Source organism: Dipodomys ordii, unplaced genomic scaffold (assembly GCF_000151885.1).
Source record: "Dipodomys ordii isolate 6190 unplaced genomic scaffold, Dord_2.0 Scaffold5, whole genome shotgun sequence".
Taxonomy (NCBI): Eukaryota; Metazoa; Chordata; class Mammalia; order Rodentia; family Heteromyidae; genus Dipodomys; species Dipodomys ordii.
The window spans coordinates 2,281,355-2,305,605 of NW_012267221.1; the positions used below are offsets into that span (position 1 = coordinate 2,281,355).

The following is a 24,251-nucleotide window of genomic DNA, read 5'->3' on the forward strand; positions in this document are numbered from 1 at the left end:
GTCATATACAGCCTTTATTGTATTGAGGAATGTTCCATGGATTCCTAATTTTTCCAAAACCTTCATCATGAAGGGGTGTTGGATCTTGTCGAATTCCTGCCACCTTCTTTAGCAGCATTTGGTAGAAGACATTTATACATTTGTTAAAAAAAAAGTACACCAGGTTACTATTTTTTAAAATGTATAAGTCATGTAACCAGAGAGTTTTGGTGACTACTTCTAGAAGTAGTAGTTATGTTGAAATAAAGTCTTAAAAATAAATAAATAAATATGATAAAACATAGACTACCAAAAACATCTCTCAGAGTAACCATAAACCCCACCAAATCCTGGAATTTGGGAGTAAATAGCCACCAATGAATTCCAAGAGTTATCTTCTTTTTGAAGTACAATCTAAATGAAAATTGAGTCCATGAGGGACATTCATTAGCTCCATTCAACCTTGAGAGAAGTTCTCCAACATTGGATTGTAACATGAATATAATACTTTAAAGACCAGAGAGAGTTTGTTCTGATGGGATTATGCTCTCTCTTTCTTCAGAAGAGAAAAAAAGGAAAGAATTGTGCTCAGGGTTGAAATAACAAAGAATAGGTTGAGTACATTCTAATGCTCTGACATGATGTTACCCTGTCTTTGGCCACAGTTTTGTAGACAGCAGCTAACTACTGGTAGTTGTAGGTCTGTGCATTGTGCTTGGTGAGAATATACTCAAGTGGCTTTGTACAAGTGCTCTGCCACCTTGCTTTTCCTTGTGGAAGAGGCAGCATGGGCTATGGGCTCTAATGTTGGCAGGGCCCATGCGTTGAACTGATTTTCTTTTATGGTGTGGCAGTTTTCTAAGACCCAGCTCCTTGTGGCCTTCTGGCTGATGATGGCTTGTGGAGTGTTCACTAGATGTCAGATTGTCACCCTGTGAAGAAAAAGAGGGAGCTGGACTTCAGCCTTGATACCCTTAGCTTTGTCTAGCACCTGCACAAAGGGTCCCTAAACCTTTCATATATAGAACCTTAATATAGGGGGGTATTTTTAGTTTGATAGGGAAGGTGTTGGAATTCTAATGAAAAGATGGTTTAATATTGTGTTTGTGGCTTGCATTCTAGTTTCCTAGAGTAATAAATATAGAATTTTAAAGGCACGACTGAAGGGTGGGATCTTTTTGGGGCTCTTCAAATCACATTGTATCTGTGGAAGTGTAGAGGCACTCTGCTCTGCCAGCTTCTTCAGGCCTGTGGAATCTTCTCTCTGAATAAGTGGGTATTTCCATTTAAACTCAGGCTTGAACCTCTAACACTAGTCCTTACTTCAAGGTTTTGCTTTCTGCTGTTGCCTGGGAAACGCTTTTCAGAACTGATGTGTGTGAACATGTGAAGGATATCTCTCATTTGATATTCTCTCTCTCTCTCTCGCTCATAGCGTTATGAAAATTTTCGAGGATGACTAGAATTAAAAAAATTTTACTACTTAGTCTTTCTCTCCTTCCTTATTTCCTTTTTTCTTTCTTTCCCTTTTCCCTCCCCTCCCCTCCCTTTCTCTTTCCCTTTTCTTTTTCCTTTCCCTTTCGCTTTCCTTTTCTTTCTTTTTCCTAAAAGAAAATCCTCTTTTTCTGATCCCACCTCAGACCAGCAAAATGCATATAAAATGTGTTTTTGAGAACTTCAAAACAAAAACAAACCAGCAACATAAAATTCTGACCCCCTTCCCCTTTTTTCAGCCTGAAATGGATGGATGAGTTGATTGCTGGGCTTGCTTTTCTTCCATAGCCCTGAAGAGGACACTCTGTACCTGTTCTTTTTCTGCCCTCATAATCTGCATGCACGAAAACTTCCTCCCTGGTGCAGAATGGCTGGTGGGGGATATTAATTGTGCATCATTTCCATTTCAGTGATGTTTGTGTGAATGAAGGGAAGGCAGGAGGGAAATGTATTTTAATCACCTCTGCTGCTTTGAAAGAATTCCCACAGACAATCTCTAGCTCTTTAGCAGAAAGCAGCCCTCATCTGCATGCTTCCCCTTGTTCCTGTGTGTACTGGAAGTCAGCCTGCTCTGTGTGTGTGTGTGTGTGTGTGTGTGTGTGTGTGTGTGTGTGTGTGTGTACGTGAGCACAGTATGCTCATTGTATAATGAAAAGAAATTTCTCGTGCAGATGGATCTGGGTGGCTAACTAGCACCAGCAATGAAAAATGAGAGACATATTTAGCGGGAATCTTGCTGGTTTCCAGCCTCACTGGATTGTCACCATGAGGTTCAGTTAACAGTTTGGGACCTTCTCCTTTCCCCAGCTCTGGGATCTGAGCTGATGGAGATCTTGTTGGCCTTCAGAAGCAAACTTCCTGAGGTGCTGGCCTGGTCCAGGTTAGGCTGATCCCAAGCAAATCTTCTCTTCCCAAGCAAGATATTCTCATTTAACAGACTTCATAGAATTAGAACTTGGATAATGTTTTCCTCCCTAAACTGATCTCAGTACGTGAAAGAAAACTTAAATATTCTTCCTTACTAAACAAATTTTCTGTTTGGTGCTTGATATCTGTGTTTAATTTTGATATTATCTTCCACCTCCTTGTTTTCAGTAAAACATTTCATCCATTTCCTTCTATTTGTGGAGCAGTTCTTACTGCATATCTCTACTTAAAAAGACATGGAGTGGCATATATCATTTCTGTGAAAAATTAGATGAGTCATTTGGAAACTGTAACTTTAAAATATGCAGCCAAAGCCAGTATAAGATCATAGTAACGAGTTAATTTAATTATATATATATTTTTCTCCCTCAAAGATGTCCTGGAAGGTTATAATGGGACCATTTTTGCATATGGACAGACGTCATCAGGAAAAACCCATACCATGGAGGTAAGTTTGAAGTTTTAAAATAGCTGCAAATAGTAAAGTTTCGAGTTCAATATTTTTTGAAAGGCTTTGTTGATCTCTCTGTACAATTGTAGCAATAAATTCTATTAAAAATAGCCATTAGTCCTGGTGTTGTAACTCAATGATAGAGTGCTTACGTAGCATGTGTCAGGCCCTGGGTTGGATTTTCCCTACCCCATATTTTAATGCAATGATGAAAGTTTATCCTTATGAATGGCAGCTCAGCCTAACTGACAGTACCTGATATAAAAGTTATTTATCCTTGGGAATACCTCTTGGGAGGCAAGAATCTTTAGAATAAAATTTAAAAACTATAGCTCAAAGATGTAAGGAAGCTGGCTTGTGGACTAAATTCAGCCTACAGACATATTTTTGTTTGATTTGTGCTATGATTTTGAAGAAAAAATTCAGGTAGTGTTTCAATTGGGATGATTTCATACAATTCTAATTTTTTCCCATGTCCTTATGCTGAAGATCTAGCAATACTGGTGAATTTCACCATCAGCACAAATTTAGGATTCCCCTAGAGCAAGAATTTTCGTTGCCATGGATTGAACCCAGGGCTTTATGCATTCTAGACCAGTACTTTACCACTGCTCCATGTTCCTAGCCCCTTTTATCTTCCTATTAACATTTCTTATATGTGGAGTAGTGGTTGTCACTGGGTATGTGTTGGAAGGGATCAGTAGAATAGGCCTATCCACACCTTATATTTGGTGCTGGGCTGTTCAGTGGACTCCAATCTACTTAATATACAAGCATTCTTCCTCTGTAATACACATCTGGCCCCTGTAGGCATGCAAGTGTGTGACCCCAATTCATGTTGTTTGCCATGGAGCTCTATGGTTTCAGGTTGTCTTCAGAGCAGGCATGTTTTTATGTAGAATTGGGATCCTTTGCTGCCTCTTCTCCTGCTTTTTTTTTTTTTTTTTTAAACCAGAGGCTCCTGTTAGGCCTTCAGGGCTGGATAAATCTTCCAAAGGCTAGGCTTACCTGATAAGTGAGTAGAGGAGGAAAGAATGCTTGTTATAAGAAACTGCATGGAGCAAGTTTGGGGAATTCAGCTTACAAGCAGCAGGGTAAGATGAATCCTTAATTCTTCAAACTAGAATTTTTTCATTTATGAATCCCTCCTGGGAATAGTGCTGTGAAGGCTGCTGCAGAGTAGGTTTAGCTTATGAATCATTCCTATTGAAGAGGAGATTTCAAAGGCTTGAGGCTAAAGTGTTCAGGGCTCTGATGTTTTGCACACTGATTTTAAGAAGAGGGCGGGCCTTTTTTTTGTGGCGTTGACTCTTTTTGTCCATTTTGCTGAAGGGAAGTAGTTGCAAGATCATGAAGGTGAAAGAAGCATGAGATTTCTCTGCACCTCTTCAAACAGGACTGCTGCCCAGTGTATGAGTGACATAGCCTATGTGTTGACCTTACACTGGACAGCAGGAATCTGAGAAGGGTCTGCTCTGCTGTCTCCCTGCTCGACTCATTGCCTCCTTCTCTCTTAACTGCGCTACAAGCCCTTGATCTTGTAAGGCCCTAGAAAAGTTGCAGTTACACACTCCCTGAGCCCTACCTTATCCGTTCTAGTTGTGGACAGAACAATGTTTTATGGGTCAGAAAATAAGGAGAGAGAAAAAGAAAGAATGAAGAGGAAGAGAGGTATCATGCAGTATCTCATGAGAGAGACTCGATCAGCTATTGAGGTTTGGGAAATTATCAGACTGCATGAAATGCCAAAGAAAAACAAATTCTTAATATTTTAAATCCCCCAAACACTTAAGGAAAGCTTATAAGGCGACTTTTTAAGCATTGGGATTAATTCATCTTTGGGAAATACAACGTATTGGCTGAATGTGAGGAATTTAAAAATCTAAGACATAAAGGGCAAGACTGCATAGCTTCTTATCCTAGGGGAAGAATAGCTGGGTGTAGGATGATCAGGAAGAGGATGATACCCCTTTAGTACCAATGTAGGAAGCATTTTGTTAACTGGAACCTCTTGAACCTTTGGATCTCACAATAGCAAGTCTTGCTTGCTTGCCCAGAACACTCACAGGGAGGGTCCTGAAGGGAGCCAGATTGTTTGCAAGTGTCACTTCTAGTTGTTTAGATTTGTCTTATTTGCTTCTTTGTCAAGCAATTTTCATGTATTGTCTTCTTGATTGTGACTTCTGAAGCTCATGCACCTATGTGTGCCACAGGATGGAGTTGGTGTGGATGCGAGTCTTCCTTTTGCACCCAACCTCATTTCTGAACCTTGTCTTTCCTAGGTAATAGAGATTGGAAAATAAGAGAAAAGCAAAGGAATGGAGGAACCCCAATCTAACGTTATAAGGACTGTGGGAGTCTTAGAATTCCAGTGCCCTGGAATGCAGTTAAATCAGAAAAGCTGTTCCGGGTCTGTGTCCTCGGAAAGGAAGGTTTTATGTATTACATATTGTGATCTTTTCAAAGGCCTTGAGAAAGGGATGAGAATAGAGCTGTCACATTTTAAAGCTGTTTTTCATTTTAATCCTCCTATTTTGGGTCTGGCATCCAGTTGTTTTTTTCCATTATCTTCTGTTGAGAGGAACACACTGATAAGCCTACATAAAACTGGAAAGATTAGCCTCTCATAATAAAGCATTTAGGGTGGATTTTTAGTAAAAATACAAATCACCAGGCAGTTCTGGTGTGAGCTTGGGAGGTACCATTATGCAAGGTCTGTGGACTTGTCACCAAAATACCCAGATTGTTGTTGGGGAGGGTGCTGGCTCCAGACAGAAAGAGGGACCTGTCTATTTGTTCAGTGGGATGCTGGGAAAAAGGCATCCTTTGGCCCTGTGCCTTACTTTGTGGCCCTCTTTCAGCACACTGAAAAGAGATGGCTGGAGACACGTGTTTTCCCTTCTGTTCAGAGGGACACCTGCAGGCCATCTGAATAGTGCAGTCTTTCCAGCAGCTGAGCCAGGCTTGTCAAGTGCTTGCTGCTTGTGTGTTGAAGGCTGCCTGCTTTCCCATCTGGAGTGCTGGACAAAACTGTTCTGCTTAGAGGTTGAGGGGACTACTGACATTGGAACAAAAGAGTGGGCAGTGGTCTACGTCTTGCTTCTCCTTCTGTACCTGCTTCTGGAAGGTCACATTTAGAAGAGTTTTTGAAGTGTGCAGTTGTTCACTGTTTCTCTTGTTGGCTCTCTGGGAGCCACAAGAGGAGGAAAGCAGCTTATTTCTTTGCTCCTCATTTGCACTTCTGATCTTCCAGCCAGGCTATACTTGCACTGCTCTCTGAGTCGGCACAGTTTGTTCCTGGATCCCCCTGTACTTTGCTTCTGCCAGCTCAACTTCTCTGCCCACATCCTCTAACCATCTCTTAGCTTACTTATTCCTCAGAATCTGCTGTCTCCCAAGGAAGCCTTCTCTTGATACCTCAGCTGGAAGGGTCCTTCCATTCCACGGATTTTTATAGGTAGAAACAACTTCATTGTTTATGGCCCGAGGTGACTATGCATTGTGTGTCTGTGCATGTGAGTTTTATCTGCTAGCAGTCATCATAGATGCAGTAAAGACCTTATCCTCTCTCCTTCCCTCAGTTTCTCTGTTTCTGTTTCTCTCTCTCTCTCTCCCTCTCCCTCTCTCTCTCTTTCTCTCTCTCTCTCTCTCTCTCTCTCTCTCTCTCTCTCTCTCTCTCTCTTTCTCTCTCTCTCTCTCTCTCTCTCTCTCTCTCTCTCTCTCTCCACACACACACACACACACACAAAAGCACACACAAGTACACAGCTGTGGCTCAGTTTCAGCCAGAAATCAATTAGATGAATCTGTTGAAAGAGAAAGCTTCTAGAGGAACAGATTTGAGTCAATTACAAATGACTTTTGGATTACCAGACATTCTTCTCTGATGTGGACCACTGAGGAGAAGCTAAAGGATTATCATGAATTATTCAAGAGCTTTGGAAGTTTGGGTAGGGAGGTCTTTTGATTGAGCTTTGTTTTCGTTGTAGGCATCGTTTCTTCCAACGATCTCCACAGTCCAAAACATGGCCCATGGTTTGGTCCAGTGTGGCTTAAGTACTACTAAGATTTGAGGCCCTCAGTATTAGTTACTTGGTGCAGTTTTCCTAGGATGTAATCTATAATAATGGCCTGGGGGATAAAGGTATTTTCCATCTTCTCAGGTCAAATTAGCCCCAATAGCTGCTTGGTGAGCACCTGCTGTCAACTGAATGTTACAGTGCTGACATTTATTGAGCCCCTTGAGTACTTTATATACTTACTTAATTTAAACTTTGTACTAATTCAATGCACTAAGTACTAGGCTAAGTTCTCTAAGTATTAGGGAAATATGTATGCCTCGGCCACACCTGTATTTAGTGTATATAATAGTTAAACTAAAAAAAAACCCACAATGTAAACACATCAAATGATTAACTGCTTGTAACAGATGAGGACATTACAGAGTTTCCCATTTTCCCATGTTGCCAGAGGCCAGGCATATTTAAGTTCTGTTTTTCTGTTGCTTTTAATTGAGAGCAAAGTCAAGAGTTAGGTGTGCAGATGAATGACGTGGCATGCCAGGTGCTTGGTGATCTGTCTGTCATCAGTATGGGGGTTCATGTGAGTTCTTGTTTTTGCTAACTCAGAAGTCACTTTCAGAGGGGAACTGTATGGTGGAGGCCAGTGGGAAAAAGAGAATTCATTGAAGAGAACCGCTGATTTTTCAAGGCGTTCAGCAGATTTGGAACAAGGATATGAGCAAAATTTTATGGTTGTTGGGCGTCCTTGGAAGACTGAAGAGAAAACTAGATTTTTGTGTTGATCTTTCTGTTCCATTGATCCCTAGAGTTTTATAGCTTCTTGAAGATCCAGAAAATTCTCTGGGTATATTGCTGTAACCTGTAAAACTGTAGACTGTGTGTTATACATAGTAAGTTGTTTATCTTACATGAGAGAATTTAAATTCTCATTTAACTGTGTACTTCATAGATGATTCTACTAAGGTTGCACACCTAGGGCCACAGCAGCCATGGCTGTAAATACTTTGTAGAGCTTTCTACAGGAGTTGCTGGCAGGTTCTGTGCCACTGCCTAGGTTCCTTCTCTGTTTTAGGGCTTGACTGACGTAGGGCCTCACATGTGCTGTGCAGTTTCATGAAGCTACACCCCCTGTGAATCTTCAGTGGTAGCAAACTTATGACCCTAAAAATGATTTTAGTAATAGTTAAAATAGTAAAAGAACTCATTTATCTCTTCACTTCTAGGGTAAAATGAAGAGAAATAGAAATAAAAATGGAGAGAAAAATATGAGCATATGGTAAAAGTAGACTTAACTGTTAGAAATAGCCAACAATTATTTGAAGCAATTCAAGCTTGGAATTACAGGTTTTAAAAGAAATTGGTGAGATGGGTTTTCTTGATTGGTGTGCAAATGATACTGAAGGTATTTTGATGTTTGTTTTTTGAGCAATGATGTCTTTAACAAAATTAAGTGATTTCATTCAAGGACTTGGATTCGTAGGTGCTGGTCTATTACTAAGCATTCACACATAAGACATATGTTCTCTCCTTCCTTCCTCCCCGTTCACATCCTGACCCCACATCCCTGCATTTGCTGCTCTGAGTGCAGCAGAAAGCCTCAATACCTGACACAAAACCCTCTGCTTGGGTGAAAGAGGAACTCATGAAGTTATTCTGCCACCTTTTGGTTTTGGCATGTCAGGTAAATCCCCAAAAGCAGCTAGCAGCCTGTGTGTGGGGCTCCCTATACCAAGAAGTTCTATTTAAGAAACATGGGAGGATGGGCCAGACCTAGTCCCATTTATAACCCTACCCATGAATCTATCATTCCTAGAAGCCCTGTTTGCTATATGGAACACAGGAAAGTATGTCCCATAAATTCAATTTGCATATCTGGCATATTAAACAAGACATTGGTGTCAAAGAAAAAAGAGAAAAGAAGCCCAGGGCATGGTCCCTTTCCTCTCTCATATATGTCCCCATATTCTTGTGTTCTCCTTCACTAGGGAAAGCTGCATGACCCTCAACTCATGGGTATCATCCCGAGAATTGCACATGATATCTTTGACCATATTTATTCCATGGATGAGAACCTGGAGTTTCACATCAAGGTATGTACTGCTGATGGGGCTCCAAGTCATGTTCCTTCGTCTTCCTCCTTTTATATACTTATAAAAGCTTGGCTTTTCTAATTCAATGACATTCTTCTGTCAAACATTGTTTTGTTATTTAGGCAAATGTAGGCAAATCTTAGTCATCTGGGTGAGTTGCTTAAACATGGACCAAATGAAAGCAAAAATTCTCTTTGGGTTGGAATCAGCTTGACAGTTGTGTGAATTCTGTCCTATACCCTGTGGATTTGTATAGACAGGATCTGAATATGCCTGTTTGGGTTAGAGCTGCGCTTAAAAGTATTGTTCCATAGGCCCCCAATCCTGGCATTATTAATAGGTGGGATACCAGAAAAAAATATATATCCAGATTTGCTGGGAGAATGCCTGTTGAACAATGTTATGTTTATCACAGGTTTAGGTATGCTGCTGGGTAAGGTGACTTGGGCTGGGCACATACTATACTGTGTTTTTCTGTATTCTTCCTTGGGGTATGAAAGGCTAGTTTTTGAAGAAACACACCCTGAAAAGTGTTGATGAGGGGAAGTCTTTTGCATGTTCCTCCCTTGCTTTATTTTTATTTTTTTATTTATTTTTGTTTTGTTTTAAACCCAACATCTGCCCTGGCTTAAATTTGAATTGCAAAAGAGATTACTCTCTCTTATAGCTATTAAATTATAAAAATTGGCCTCAGGACTATATTCACTAGAACTCCTTTGTGTGCAAATTACTGAAGACCACTTATTTAAGCAAATAGAGGAAATTGTTACAAGATACAGAATCAGCAGGACTGGGTCAAGGCTGTGGAGGGTAGGAAATGAGGCCACACTTTTCCTTTTCTCTCTCTTTTTTTTTTAAATAAGCTTAAAAAATTGAAATGTAATTCACAGGTTGTACAGTTCATCTTTTAAAAAGATAATTTGGTGTTTTTTTTGTTTGTTTTGTTTGTTTTTAGCATATTCTCCAAATTGTATTACCACAAGGCTTACATAATTCCAGATTATTTTACTCCCATCCAAAGAAACTCTGTACTCTCTATAGTTCTGTTCTTTTGCCTTACTGCTTTCCTCCTTTCTTCTTTCCTTCCTCTTGTTGGGAAAGGGGTCAGGCAGCAGGGCACCTCCTTTTCCAAATTTCTGTTAATCCCACATTTCCTTGAGAAGAGGTTCACTGGATCTTCCTAAAGCAAATGTCCCAGGCCTGATTCATGCTATCCAAGATGCACATAGTGTCTGTTCTTCCATCACTGTGACTAGTCAGGGGTTAACAGGATGAGTTGGAGAAGAGGCTGTTCAGAACTGAGCCAATCAATCAAAAGATTTCTGTAAAGGCTTCAGTGCACCAGACCCAGAAGTTTAGAGTTAGGAAGTTGAAGTATAAAGACAGATTGAGATAGCCCACATTATAAATAGATCATAAATTGGACCAACTTGATACGCAGTACCTTTTCCGTTATATTAAACATCTTTCCTTACTTCTTTCTTCAATATGGCTTTTTAAAATTACATAGAATGAAGATTAAAACTATTTGCCCAATTATAAATTACATCCAGCAAATCAGGTTTCTGTACAGTTGCTTTTATTAGCTAAGCCTTCTTTGGTTCTTGCTAGAGTCTTTACACAGAAGCTTGTTGCTTTGATGGGATCAAGATTAGGGAGCTTAGTGCTTCTTTAAGGCTGTTTGCATTTAAATACTTTAAACTACTGCAGGGTTCTTGCATGATAAACCTGGAATAAGATGTTAAACCAATTACTGCCCTAGACTACGGTGTCTTGTGTTAGAATCTTATTAAAATTAAAATGGGCCTAGGGAAAGAAGAGAAACAATGCTTTATAAGTTCTAGAGCTAGATTTTGTACTTCAGGTTCCTGTTTTGTATTTGTAATTATGCTGGCTAATTTCTTAAGTAACAATTACAAGTGGATGAGTCAGCTGCTAACCACTCTATTTTGAACAGTCTAAATCAGAGAAAGGCAATATTGATGCTCTCCTCCTTAATTTCATACCACAGAGGTTTGAAACATTTCTGAGCATGTTACTGCATATTACCAAGTCTATTTATTTTCCTTCTGACTGGTCTCACAAAGTATTTGAAGTAAAATAACAAAAGTAAACATCACATGAAAAGCAGAAAATAATAAATCACAATTCTGCCTCAACTGGTATTAAATATGAGCAGGATTCTAATTGTCAGATTTGCCAGTATCTAGTTTATGATTTCTTAGATGTAATACATTTTTCTTGGTAATCCATGATAGTAAAACTAGATGTTTAATTTCTCACAAGTGGTAGAAAAATCCAATTAAGGAAAACCAGAAAACCCTGAAATAGATAGAATGGGCTGGTAGCAGAGTGGAGCTGGCTGCAGGGAGGGCTGAGTTAGAGATTTCTAGGATTAGAGAACCAGAGGGCAGATAAAGATAGAAATGGTGTGTGTGTGTGTGTGTGTGTGTGTGTGTGTGTGTGTGTGTGTGTGTGTGAACATGAGAGAGAGAGAGAGAGAGAGAAAGAAAGAGAGAGAGAGAGAGGATGAGCAAACAGTGAAGTACTGGGACGTATCTCAATGGAGGAGTGCTTACCTCACATGTGTGAAGCTTTGATTTGATCCCTAGACTTACAAAAAAGAAAAGAAAAGAACATAAGCCAGAGCCAAAGAAACATAGGTTGCATGGTTTCCCTCATTTGTGGTAACTAGAATGTGCCTATAGGTCTATAAGTAAACATACTGGATGGTTAAAAAAATGCATTGGGACATGATAAATTATACAGGTCTTTAGGCATTTACACAGTGAGACTAAAGGAGGATCTTCTGAGGAGAGGATCCCAAAGGTGCAATAGCTTTGTGCATCTGATCATGTAAAGTAATATTTATCAAAATGCAGTCCAGGAAATGGAAATGAGGGTTTTTTCCTCTTTGTTGATGTGTTTGTATTCTTTTCCTTTTGTCTTGTTTGTTTGTTCATCTGTCATTGGGAGGGTAAGTGAGTGGCAGAGAAATGGTGGGACAATGAGTGAATAAATGCAGAAGTGGTACTCGCTGGACACTATGTCAAAAATGAACCACCCAACTTCTAGGTGGGGAAGGGAGGGAAAAACTGGGAGAGAGCAAGGGACAGAGTGATATTGTTCAAAAAGAAATGTACTCTTCATCTCACATAACTATAACCCTTCCATATCTCATGTTTACAATAACAATCAATAAAAAACAAAAGAACTGGAAGTTAAAAGCAGTGAGTTGTTTAAATATTAGATAGTTATCCATGAGAGATGAACTGACAGCAAAGTTGGGAAGATGTTCAAGTAGACCAATGTTGTTGTGAAATAGGCCACCAGAAGAAGATGCCCAGCCTCAGATTCCAAGGTTCAAAAGTCAGGGTCTCAAATCTTCCAAGGACTGGGAAGTAGTTCTCCGTGGAGACACATGAAAGATAATGAACCAGGGCTGAGTTAGGATAGGGATTACTGCTGGGGTAGGAAATGTTTATGTTTCACTAAGAAGAGACTGGACTGGTCCCGAGCTGGGATGTAGGGTTTCATCTATGCAGTTGCAGACTCACGGTGTAAGTCTACCTACAGTCATGGTGGCATCATGGTGGGATATATTCTGAGGAAGGTCATGTTGTATTTTGTCTTTCTCTGAACATCATAGAGTGTGCCTGTACAAACTAGGGAAGCTATAATGTCACTAGGCAGCAGGATCTTATGGGACTACCATTATGTATGTGGTCCATTGTTGACCCAGACATCATTCTATGGTGCCTGATAATATTTTGCTTTTTGTCCATTACATCAGAAGGAAGATTTAAACAGATTGTAGGATGCTAGTGATTGTTTTTGACTTCATAAAGTCTAAGGGCTTCATGTGCTAGGTGAGAAAATTGAGGCCTAATATTTTGCTATGTGTACCTTCAATACTAAGACTATGTATGTAGTTTAAATAGTTTTTTAAATTATATTTTTATTACCTTTAAGTTGTTGTCCAAATGGGTTACCCTTCAACAAATCAGTTTGTAAGTACAATGGATCTGGACTGATCCCTTTCATCATTCTCCCCTGTCTTCATTTAAGTAGTTTGTAGAAAATCAACCAACATAATTATCCCCCGGAGAATTCAGAATTCAATTCCTAGATCATAGCCCCTTGAGATTCTGATCCAGTAGGGTTGCAATAGTGTTCAGAATTCTGCAATTGAAGCAAATTCTGCGGGTGAGACTGATACAAGTGGTCCTGGGCTAAGGCTTGAGAATAATTATTTGGGGGAGGGTATCCCTTTCCTCTCACAGACTAATCATTTTTTATTAAACCACATTTTCCTCAAATCCTTTCTAGGCTCTGAACCTGATCACCTTCACCAACACTCTACAAGTTACCTTACTGAACTCCTGTAGTTTCAAATGCCCTGCTTTTATCCTCACACCTGTGAAGGTGTGGACTGTGTTCTTTTCCAGGACAAATGAGATTGTCAGTTTCTTGCAATCAAATGAGGTCTATTAATTTTTGAAAATTACTTGTAGATGATGTTATCTCTAGTGACTGTTACACATAGAAGTTTGGTTAGTGTTTTTTTAAGGTAAAACCTGGAATCCTGTAATAGTCCTTCTAGCATGTGATGTCTTCTGAATGGAAACCAAGGAGTCAAGTGGGGCTGGAGGTTGATAATAATTAGCGAAGATGCACAGAGCAAGCTGATCAGGCTGGAAGCTCAGGACTCAGGACCATCACTTGCCATCTCCTTTTCTATTCTTCTTAGCAGTGCATCAGGAGAAAAGGTTTTCATACATTCTAATAATGTTTTTGAGATACAGTGTGGCATTTCTATTCCAATTTCAATTTGTCTTTAACCAGGTTTCCTATTTTGAGATCTACTTGGACAAAATAAGGGACTTACTTGATGGTGAGTAACTTGACTGCTTGTCTTTATTTGCTCTGTAACTCAAGTCCAGGAAGGTTAAAGTGAGTTACAGGACTTGCCTTCAGGCTGTCTGCTCATTCTTAGTCACAGCTTAAACTTACAAATTGCAGAAAGATTGAATTGCTTATCTTCTGTAACAATCTCTCTTTCTTCCAACACAGTGTCTTTAACTTTTCTTTTCTTCTTTGCATGTCCTCACTATCCTCTCTGCAGTCTCCAAAACCAATTTGGCTGTTCATGAAGATAAAAACAGAGTCCCATATGTAAAGGTATGAGGAAGACTTGATTGGCACTGTGGTTAATTTCTCTCCAGTTACTCCTGAAATAAATATTACATAAAAGGCCCAGAATATTACATATCATGCTTATCTGATTGAAAAGAAAATAAAAATTTAGTAACAACAATTTAACTTTTATTTACTTAAGTTACACTTATCATTTATAGAGTCTGTCTTTATATAAGAGTGTATCTTTTTTGTGCTGAGGATCAATCACATTTCCTTATACATGCTAAGCATATACTCTATCCTCAAAGCCTCTTTATGTAAATTATTATTTAAATTGCTTATTATCATTAACATTTAAAGAGGTTTTGTATTGAGTGCAGTAATTTATGCTTTGTAGTTAGGGATAGCTACATTATGCCTAGAGTTTCAAAGCATCTATTGATAACTAAAGATAGAAGGCAAAGCTGCTTTGTCCATTCCTTCTTCTCATTGATTTTTTTTTAACTTTTAATATGACTACGTACTCCAAAACCTAGGAAAATCCAGCATTTCTTTTATAATTCATTTCTAGTATGCCAAGGGTTTTCTCAGATTTCTCTTTAATGTAGAATTCAAGCCCTAGGCAGGAGGAAAAGTAGGTGGGATCAATAATGCATTCTGGCTCTTTATCTAGACTTTTAGAAAGAAATGAAAAAATACTCAGTTGCTGCAGAGTGTTACTGCTTTTCAATTCCTTAATGGCTAACCTGACCTCACTGTGGTGCTTGCAGGGATGCACCGAGAGGTTTGTGTCGAGCCCTGAAGAAGTCATGGATGTGATAGATGAAGGCAAAGCGAACCGACATGTGGCTGTCACAAGTAAGTGCAGTGGTGGGGTTTATTTCCCTGAGATTTAGGATGCAAATGTCTCCTAAGTGGAACATGTAGGTGATAAGGTACAACTAAAATAATTCCTGGGAAGGTGGTTGGAGGGCAGCAATTAGCACACGGACTCCAAGGTTCATATACCACCAGGTTGAGCTTGGACATAGCAGCTCCTGGGAAGGTTCGTTCTGTTGTGCTTAGAGCAGTAAGGTCCTGACAATATTGTATGAGTCACTGGGCTCTGATAATAGGTTTAGCCGGAACGTTAGGGGAAGCAAACAGCCAATCAAAGATGTGAGAAGTTAGCTTCTAAGTTTATTTATTTAAACCATGTTACTGTTCAGTTAAAAAAAAAAAATCTCGAACCAGAGGTATGGCTCAAGAGAGAAATTTTCATATTAAGTACATTTCTTTTTGGACAGTATCATCCCTTTCTTCATTCTTTCCCAGTTTTTCCCTTTCATCTCTGCCCACAAATTGTTAATCTATTTCAACATAATGTCTACTTAGTACCACTTGTGCATTTGTTCACCCTTTGTCCACTTGTGCATTTGTTCACCCTTTGTCCCTCCCTTATTCCCTTTTCTGTACTCCCCCCAAGACAGATAAATGAACAAACAAGACAACACACACACACACACACACACACACACACACACACACTTCATACAAAACACCAGAAGGCTAGGTTATCAATGGGCACAGGTCAGTTGGCTCCTTTGCTCCACTGCTTCTGCCTTGACACATATATGTGCCTCACTACACGTGTGGTATGAGAACCAGCAGCTGAGGTTCCTTCAAGAAATTGAGGTCATCTGTTTTATATGGAGGATATAGACAAAGAAGAGGGAATCCGCAGAAAGCTGAAGGAACTAAGGTTTCTTAGCTTGGGGAAGAAAACTAGATGTAGACTGGATGTGTGGGCAGTGCAGCTTACCTTAACAACATAGTTGAGACAAAGGGTCAGCCTGCTCTGTGCCATCACAGTAGGAGGACCGCCAGGTGATTGAAGCTTGAGGGAGGCAGGTGTTGACCTGTCACATGGAGAACTCTGCAGGCCTCACGGCTGCCTGATAAAGTCCATGACCTGGGAAGGTAGTGAATCAGCTGCTGTTTTGTAGAAGAGTTAAATTGTGGTTGGTTGACTGGTCTCGGTTCTTCCATTTTTTTCTACCTGTGGTTCTATGATTCTGTGATTCAGAACTGTTAAGTTTTCTACCCCATGAACATGCAGCATAATATTCATATATGGGTCAAACTCCACTTCTGTTTCTCCTGCTTCAAAGTTACTCACTGTTCTGTTAGTCATAGATGATTCAGGGTGTGCCAGATTACCCATTTTGGTCCTTTGGCTCAGAAATGCTGGGCACAGTGGCTTATATCTGGAAATCCAGCTACTTGGGAGGCAGTTGGTCCCAGCCTGGTCAACAGTGCATGACTCTATCTGAAAAATAACTAAAAGCAAAAAGATATAGAGGTACGGCTCAAGAGGTAGAACACTTGCTCAGGAAGTACCAGGTCCTGAGTTTAAACCCTATTACCACTACCACCACCAACAAAAAAAGAATAAAAAATAACTTTGTCTAGGGTGTTACCATCATCATCATAATTTTGTCATGTGTTTTCTTTTTCTTTTTTTTTTTAACCAATCATGGGGCTTGCAGTCAGGGCCTGGGCACTATCCCTGAGCTTCTTTTGCTCAAAGCTAGTACTCTACCACTTGAGCCATAGCGCCAATGCTAGCCTTGTCTGTTTTATTGGTACTGAGGAATCAAACTCAGGGCTTCATGCATGCTGGGCAAGCACTCTACCACTGAGCCACATTCCCAGCCCCATGTGTTTTATTTCTGGCAGTACTGAGGGCTTGAATTTACAGCCTCATGCTTAGGCAGTCCCTCTACCACTTGGGCCATGCCCGTGGCCCTTTTGATTTGGTTATTTTTTGAGATAGGGTCTCACATTTATGCCCAGGCCAACATGGACTTTGAGCCTATATGTGCTTTCCACATAGCTGGGAAAACAGATGCACACCACTGCACCCAGCTTTTTATTGGTTGAGATAATGTCTCATAAACTTGTTTTCTTTTTGCCCAGTTTGGCTTCAAACCACCATCTTCCTGATCTTTGCCTCATGAGTAGCTAGAATTACAGATATAACCTACAGTGCCCATCCCAACTTTTCTGTGTCTGTGTGTCTATGTGTCTGTGCATGTGGACGTGTGCACATGTGCGCACATGTGCACGCATGTGTGTGTATGTCAAAACACACAGAACATAAAATTTACTATTTTAGTCATGTAGATGTGTCCAGGGCTTTATTATAAGTACAGTTATGTTTGGTGCCATCTCTAGAACATTTCCATCTTTCCCAGCTGAAATTCTTTATTGGTTAAATACTAATTCTTCATTTCCCATCTACCCAGCTACTATCTACTATCTCAAAAATTTGATAGCTCTAGCACCTCGTCTACATGGAATCCGTCAGTGTTTGTGCTTTTGTGAATGGCTTATTTCATCCCCCCCACCAATAGTATGCAAGAGTTTCCGTTTCTGCACATCCGTGCCAACACTTGTTATTTTCTGTGGGTATGTGTGTGTGTTTATAGAAGCCATCCTAATGATTGTGAGGTGATTTCTGTTTGTGGGTTTGATTTATAGTTTGCTAATTATTAGTGACATTGAACATCTTTTGATGTGCTTATTAGTCATTTGCATATTAAGAAGTATCCAAATTCTTTCTTATGCACTATTTGAGAGGTTTTATTATATTTTTAGTTCTTTATATATTTAGACATAAATATATAATTTATAATCATATATATCATATAAATATCATATATATAATTTATGCTATCTATGATTGGCAAAGCTCCCATTTTGTAGGTTGCCTTTTTATTCTGTTCACAGTCTCCTTTGATGCACAGTTTTTTCTTCTTCTTTTGTTACCTGTGCTTTTGGTGTCATATCTAAGAAAGATCACATCCAGATGCTTTATGTTTTCTTCTATAGGTCTTACAGGTTTAGCTTTTACATTTAGGTTTTTGATCCTTTTGTTTTGTTTTGCTTTGCTTTTTGATGTGATGGAAATTGAACCCAGGACTTCTTGCATGCTAGGCAAGTGCTCTACCATTGAGTTATATCACCAGCCCTTTTTTTTTAAATTTAATTTTTTATTGTAAAGATACTATACAGAGGGTTACAGTTACATGAGCAAGGTAATGAATACACTTCCTCTTGAACATTGTTACCCCCTCCATTGTTTTTCCCCTACCATCCCTTCCCTCCCTGCCTTCTTTTTTTTTTAATTGTGATTAAGTGATTACATAATTTCCCAAATTTCACAGTATTGTGGAATAATGATGCTCATTTAAAGTCACAAGTTCATTCTAACTTTCCTGGAGCATATTGTCTATCACGGTCTATAACATATAACGGTGTACACATATACACCATGCATGTGATCAGCAGCATGGGGATATTTAGTAGTGGTTTTGTCATATCACCTAACATTTTAGATTTAGCATCCACTAATCAGGGAGACCATGTACCGTTTGTCTCTTTGCTCTTGGCTTACCTCACTCAACATGATTCCTTCTAGCTCCATCCATTTCCCTGCAAATGCCATTATTTTGTCATTTCTAATGGCTGCATAATATTCCATTGTGTATAGATACCACAATTTTTGGATCCATTCATCTGTGGTGGGGCATCTGGGTTGTTTCCATATCCTAGCTATTGTGAACAGTGCTGCAATAAACATGGAGGTGCACATATCACCAGCCCTTTTATAAATTTTATTTTGGTACCTGGGTTCCCTAAGTTGCTTAGGCTGGTCTCCAATTTGTGATCTTCCTGCTGCATCCTTCCAAGTAGCTAGGATTACAGGTATACTCAGCTCTTTGATCCTTTTTGAGTTAGTTTTTTTATGATTTAAGCTAAAGCTCTAATTTCATTTCTATTATTACAAGTTTTTAAAATGAAATCTATAGTTTTTTCCCCCTGTTTTTTTTAAAATAAAGTAAGGTGGCTTTGAAAAATGACCACCAGTGTTAACGGAGTGGGATATTTGCTAAGTCTCTTTGTCTGCCTCTTCGTTGAAGGAAGAATTTTTCTAGCACTCTTCTAATGAAGCATATTTAATCAGTGAGAACTTCTGTGGATGTTAAAGCATGTTTAATCTTGAGAATTAAGCATGAGTATAGAGATGTATGTCTTAATCCTTCCTTAAGGAAGTTTTAATCCTTCCTTAAGAAAGCTTTAGGATATTCCTGATAAGACCTAGCTTACATGTATGACTAAAATAGTCTTCATCAGGTACTAATCACCAAGATACGGTCTGAGGGATGTAAAGTGGAGCCAGGAGGAAGCTGTGAATTTCTGGGAGAGCAGATGGGAATGGGACTTCAGACACACCTGGAGAATCTATAACCTTAATTGCTGGCTGGTAATTTTAGGTTAATTTCTTTGCTACTTGAAGACATTTTAAGTCTTTCATCTCCAGCATTAGCATTGTTTTTAAGAAGAAACAGGGCTTTCTGTAAATTTTGAAATTGGCTCCAATTCAGAGAACTGGAGCTACTGTGCATGGTTGTGTTGTGTTTTTAAGACTAGAGATTTGCTACAGTGTTTTCTATGGAGCAATAAACGATTTTCCTTTTTAGACATGAATGAGCACAGCTCTAGAAGTCACAGTATCTTCCTGATTAATATTAAACAAGAGAATGTAGAGACTGAAAAAAAACTCAGTGGGAAGCTTTATTTGGTTGACTTGGCTGGAAGCGAAAAGGTAATTGGTTTTTTATTTGTATTATCTATAATTTTCCTGTTATATGCTGTCATGTACAATCGTATAATTTTGTGCCTTTTTATTCCCTGGTTTTAAAGAGCTTTAAAAGTTTTTAATATTCAGCTAAGGTTATTAAATTTAGCCTTTGTTTTCCTACTCCTTCTCTTTGAGTCCTGAAGTCCCCTGTTTGCATCGTGGGCAGGAATTTTGAAGGCTTCCTCAGACTTTATTTAGTTGACCTAATGGCATTAGGTGGGTGTTTGTCTGAACTTAGTATGAGAAAGGCAGCACATCAACTTCTGAGGAAAGAAGGAGCTCTATGTTGTGTGAGACTTACGACAAGAAAGGACTTTGCTGTTGGAACATGGCAGGCTACCTCTGCAAGTTGATCTTGCTGGTGGAAGATATGGAGGCCAGGGATTCTCCCTGTATTCTCTGCTTCTCTCTAATAGTGTGTTTCATGAAAGTGTTTCATGCTGGTAGGCTTGGTTCCTCCAGGCCTGTGGTTAGTCTTCTTTATTTTTAATTATTTTTAAAATTTAATTTTCTTGTCAAGATGCTGTACAGAGAGGTCTGTGGTCAGGCTTTTAACCATGTGCTTTGACTATTCTCTAGTTTTGTTAGGACCCTCCTTTGTCATCTACCCTCTGTCCTGTACCCTCCCAGTCACTGACCTGGGTGCGCCACACTGCACACCAAATGGGCTTCCAGGAATCTCCGGTGGCCCCTTAGCAGTCCCCCTCCAAATCATCACTGCTGGCTTCTGCTGCCCTAGCATAACTGGGCACGGGCAACATCACAGAGCCAGCCCCAGTGCACAATGCCCTTTCCTGCCATCATCACTGACATCAGCTGGCTGTCCCTATCAGGACAAGGCTTGGGGATGTTAGTCTCTAACTGTGCAGTTGAACCCCACTCACAGCACTGCACCATATTTGAAGTTATGGCCACTAATAGCTATGTAAGTAATGGTTACTTGAATTGTCCTCTCATTTGTATTTGCCGTGAGCAGAACACATCAGTTGTGCCTGGTTAAGAACCATGTGTGTTGGTTAGTTTAGTTTAAATAGACATGAGGCTGGATGTCGTAGAGCAGCACTGTTTAGCTCCAGACTGACCATTAATTTGACTGTGGTGGCCTGTAAGGGTCTACATAACATGCCTTGCATAGAGATGAGTATTTAGGGCTGGAATGTACCCAAGAATTGCCTGTTGGCCAGAAATCAGAGTGGAAGACTTATTTATTTATTTAATTTTTTTGCCAGTTGTGGGGCTTGAACTCTGGGCCTGGGTGTTGTCCCTGAGCTCTTCAGCTCAAGGCGAACACTCCACCACTTGAGCTTCATGCATAATAGGCAAGCACTTTACCACTAGGCCACATTCCCAGCCCCCAGAGTGAAGACTTGTTTGTACAGTGTGTTAAGCGCTTGTTGCTAATGGTCCTGAGAAGTGTTTTTAAAGTGTGTTTTTCTTGTGGCTCTTTTGTTCACATGTATCCACATAAATGTATCAGTGTGACCTAGTAGAACAGAACTCTGGGCTTTGGTTCCCATCTCTTCTGAATGGCTTCTTCCCTGGTGTCAGCATGACATCTTTGGAGCTCACTTCCTTGTGTGTGAAAAAGGAAAGTGAAGATAGTCCCTGCCTTGTATATTTCATGGACTTAGGATACTGAAATTTGAAAGCATCTTTAAAAACACAGTGTGAATAGACCGTTATGATTTGTGACCCATCATATACCTAATGCCCCTGTCTGTAAGCAGGGTGTCTGCACATGTAATTCCAAGAGACAAGATCAGTCCTATTTGAAGAAACCTCTGCCTAGACACGCCCCCCTCTATGGATTCTCTTATGTGTAATTGAAATTATCTTTGTATAGTTTGAGATTATTCCTTCTCTCCCTATTCTTTAGAGAGCAGCAGCTCACGCTACTGTACTTGTCCAGGAAGCAGAGACATAAATTGTATTTAGTCCCTCCAGCTCTTCCACTCCTCTTGCCCACTGCCTTTCTACCCAGAGCAAATGCTATAAATATGAAATTACCAGTAATAACACAGCAGAGGAGGCACTTTGCATGGCCCTTCTGGCTGCAGAAGGAAAGACAATTTTATAATGTAAAACATGGTGTTTTGATCTTCTACCTCTCCCAGATTTTTTGGGTTTTGTTTTTCCCCTCTTTTTAACAGAGTAGGCAGGCAAGGAATAGTCTGCACAGCCATCCCCAGCACCTGTGCTCCTTTGCCTGAATTTGGAGCTCTGAATTTACATTTCTTCCCTCAGCCCATTCTTCTAATGTGTCTCCCTGACTTCTCTGACAGGAGGCAGTGGCTGACTCTCTCAGGACCCAGTTTACTTCTGGTGACAGTGTTTCCAGAGCCTGGTTTCCCTGGATGGATGGGATGTCCCCCAGGGAAACATCCACAGCTCTCCCACTTGATGCAGCCATTCCACTAAAACCTAACCGAGAGGAAAATGACAGCCGGAGAGACCAAATCCCCAGCCCCCAGCTCCAGAGACCATTTGATCAATGTGATGCTTACTTTTGTTTTTCCTGCTTTCCAGGAGGATTTCCCCTTTGCTCTCATGGTGCCATCCTCTGAAACAATTTTTTCTTCTCTCCTGCAGGTCAGCAAGACTGGTGCTGAGGGAGCTGTTCTTGATGAAGCTAAAAATATCAATAAGTCTTTGTCCGCTCTCGGAAATGTGATCTCTGCCTTGGCAGAAGGGACAGTAAGTGATCCTGGCCCCTTCTATTAAATAACATTTTGAGAAACTGCCTTTGGGGTTTGCATTTTTTCTGTCACACACATCAGAGGTTCATTTGTTTTCCTGTTTGGAGGAAGACAGAGGAAATTCTGGCTGTGGACGCCTATTGCTGGGTGATCCAGTTTATTAGAACAGTCATGCTGATTTCCAGTGATCCAGATCTCAGAGTGGGCATTCTAAACTCTGGAAAAATCCAAAGACCTAACTACTGGTTATAAATTTGCTACTATCTAAGTTCAGTGTCTCCATTTCTGACCTGCCTGTTTGCTAACCCTCTAACTTGTTCTTCACCAAACTAGAAAACCCATGTGCCATACCGGGACAGCAAGATGACTCGGATTCTCCAAGACTCCCTAGGTGGGAATTGTAGAACCACCATCGTCATTTGCTGTTCTCCTTCTGTCTTCAATGAGGCTGAAACCAAGTCCACACTGATGTTCGGACAGAGGTGGGTATGGCCTCTCAGGATGTGCATGCTAAGCTGGTTTTTAGGTCCTAATCATGAGTTGTGTGGGACAAATGTCAGAGAACAGTCAAGTGGGAGGCTCGTAGTCATATACTACATCTTGCAGGTGATTGTCAACTTGAAGTGTTGATCATTGAGGCCAGAAGATAATTGTGTTTTTAAATAAGGGTCAGGAATATGCCAGGCAAATGTAGGGATATTTAATAAAATCAACAAAATATCCAGAGGTATAGATACATCTGTTAGGAACTGTGGGGTGTTACTTTTGTTCTTCGTGGAAGTTAACTTTTGGGTTCATCTGACTCCAAGTGTATAAATCTCAAGATTGGTAACCACCTTTTACTTCACTACTTGGAATCCTTTACAAAGTTCTTGTGAAATAACTGGACAGTGGTAAGTAGAGGCATAAATAGAAAAGAGAAGGAAAGGAATCCATCTCCACTCTGAGGCAAGAGGTACAGATTGTATGTGGGGAAAGAAGTAGATGGCCATCACCATTTCTCCTTCCAAAACGCCCAAGTGAGACCACCAAGGCCTCTGTAAGCACTCATGGATGGGCCCTGGAACCACTCAGTAATCCTAAGGGAGTATTCGTATATGGGGGGAGGGTAGAGCTGCGGGGGGGAGGGGGGTTGCGTCTTACCTTCCTTTCATGTCTTGCCATTTACGTTTTCACCGTCCTCCTCCTGTTGCCCAAGGCCGACCTTCAGTCTTGTTTTCTTAGTCCTGGTGTCCAGGCCTCATCTCTTAGTGCTAGTTTCCTAGAGCATTTCAGCCATGGGTTCTTTAGCACTAGTTTCCTGAGTACTGGGGTGCTGTGGATTGAGATGATTGTGATTAGCGTCTTTGGTGCTCAGTGGGCCTGGCTTGGAGCTGTGGGTTGGAAGATATGTATTGTCCAACCATCATTCCATTCAATTCTGAATAATCCTGTGGTTTGTAGATAGGCTGTCTGTTCACTGTGGGCCTTAGCTGCCTCATTTGTAAAAGAATATTCCCAGTGTCGTCCCCACCCCCATCTTCTTCCTTGGAGTGTGTATTGTGTGGTTATACCTGAAAAAGGGAGAATTGTTATGGCTTATGTAAACTGCCTTAAGTTCTAGTCATTTCCAGAACCCTCAACAGAACATAGAATGACATGGCGACCATAGCACCTGCGGGATGCCTAAATAATTAATGATTACGTTGAAGAACTAATATATCTTTTAAGTTGGATTTAGGTCCTTGCTTCCACCTAAATGGCTTCCTTGATTAAACAAGTGCTGTA

The 24,251-nt window shown here is 40.2% G+C and overlaps 1 protein-coding gene across 1 annotated transcript in view; it reads left to right on the top strand.

The window, feature by feature from the left end:
• The window catches only part of Kif5c (kinesin family member 5C), a 159,662-nt gene that overhangs the window by 61,687 nt on the left and 73,724 nt on the right, over positions 1 to 24,251 (top strand). Inside the window, exons 3-10 of the mRNA XM_013027945.1 lie at positions 2,775 to 2,848; positions 8,859 to 8,963; positions 13,809 to 13,857; positions 14,089 to 14,144; positions 14,873 to 14,960; positions 19,628 to 19,752; positions 22,378 to 22,482; positions 22,818 to 22,966. Coding sequence (XP_012883399.1) covers positions 2,775 to 2,848; positions 8,859 to 8,963; positions 13,809 to 13,857; positions 14,089 to 14,144; positions 14,873 to 14,960; positions 19,628 to 19,752; positions 22,378 to 22,482; positions 22,818 to 22,966 — 751 coding nt within the window. The remainder of the gene's footprint in view (positions 1 to 2,774; positions 2,849 to 8,858; positions 8,964 to 13,808; positions 13,858 to 14,088; positions 14,145 to 14,872; positions 14,961 to 19,627; positions 19,753 to 22,377; positions 22,483 to 22,817; positions 22,967 to 24,251) is intronic.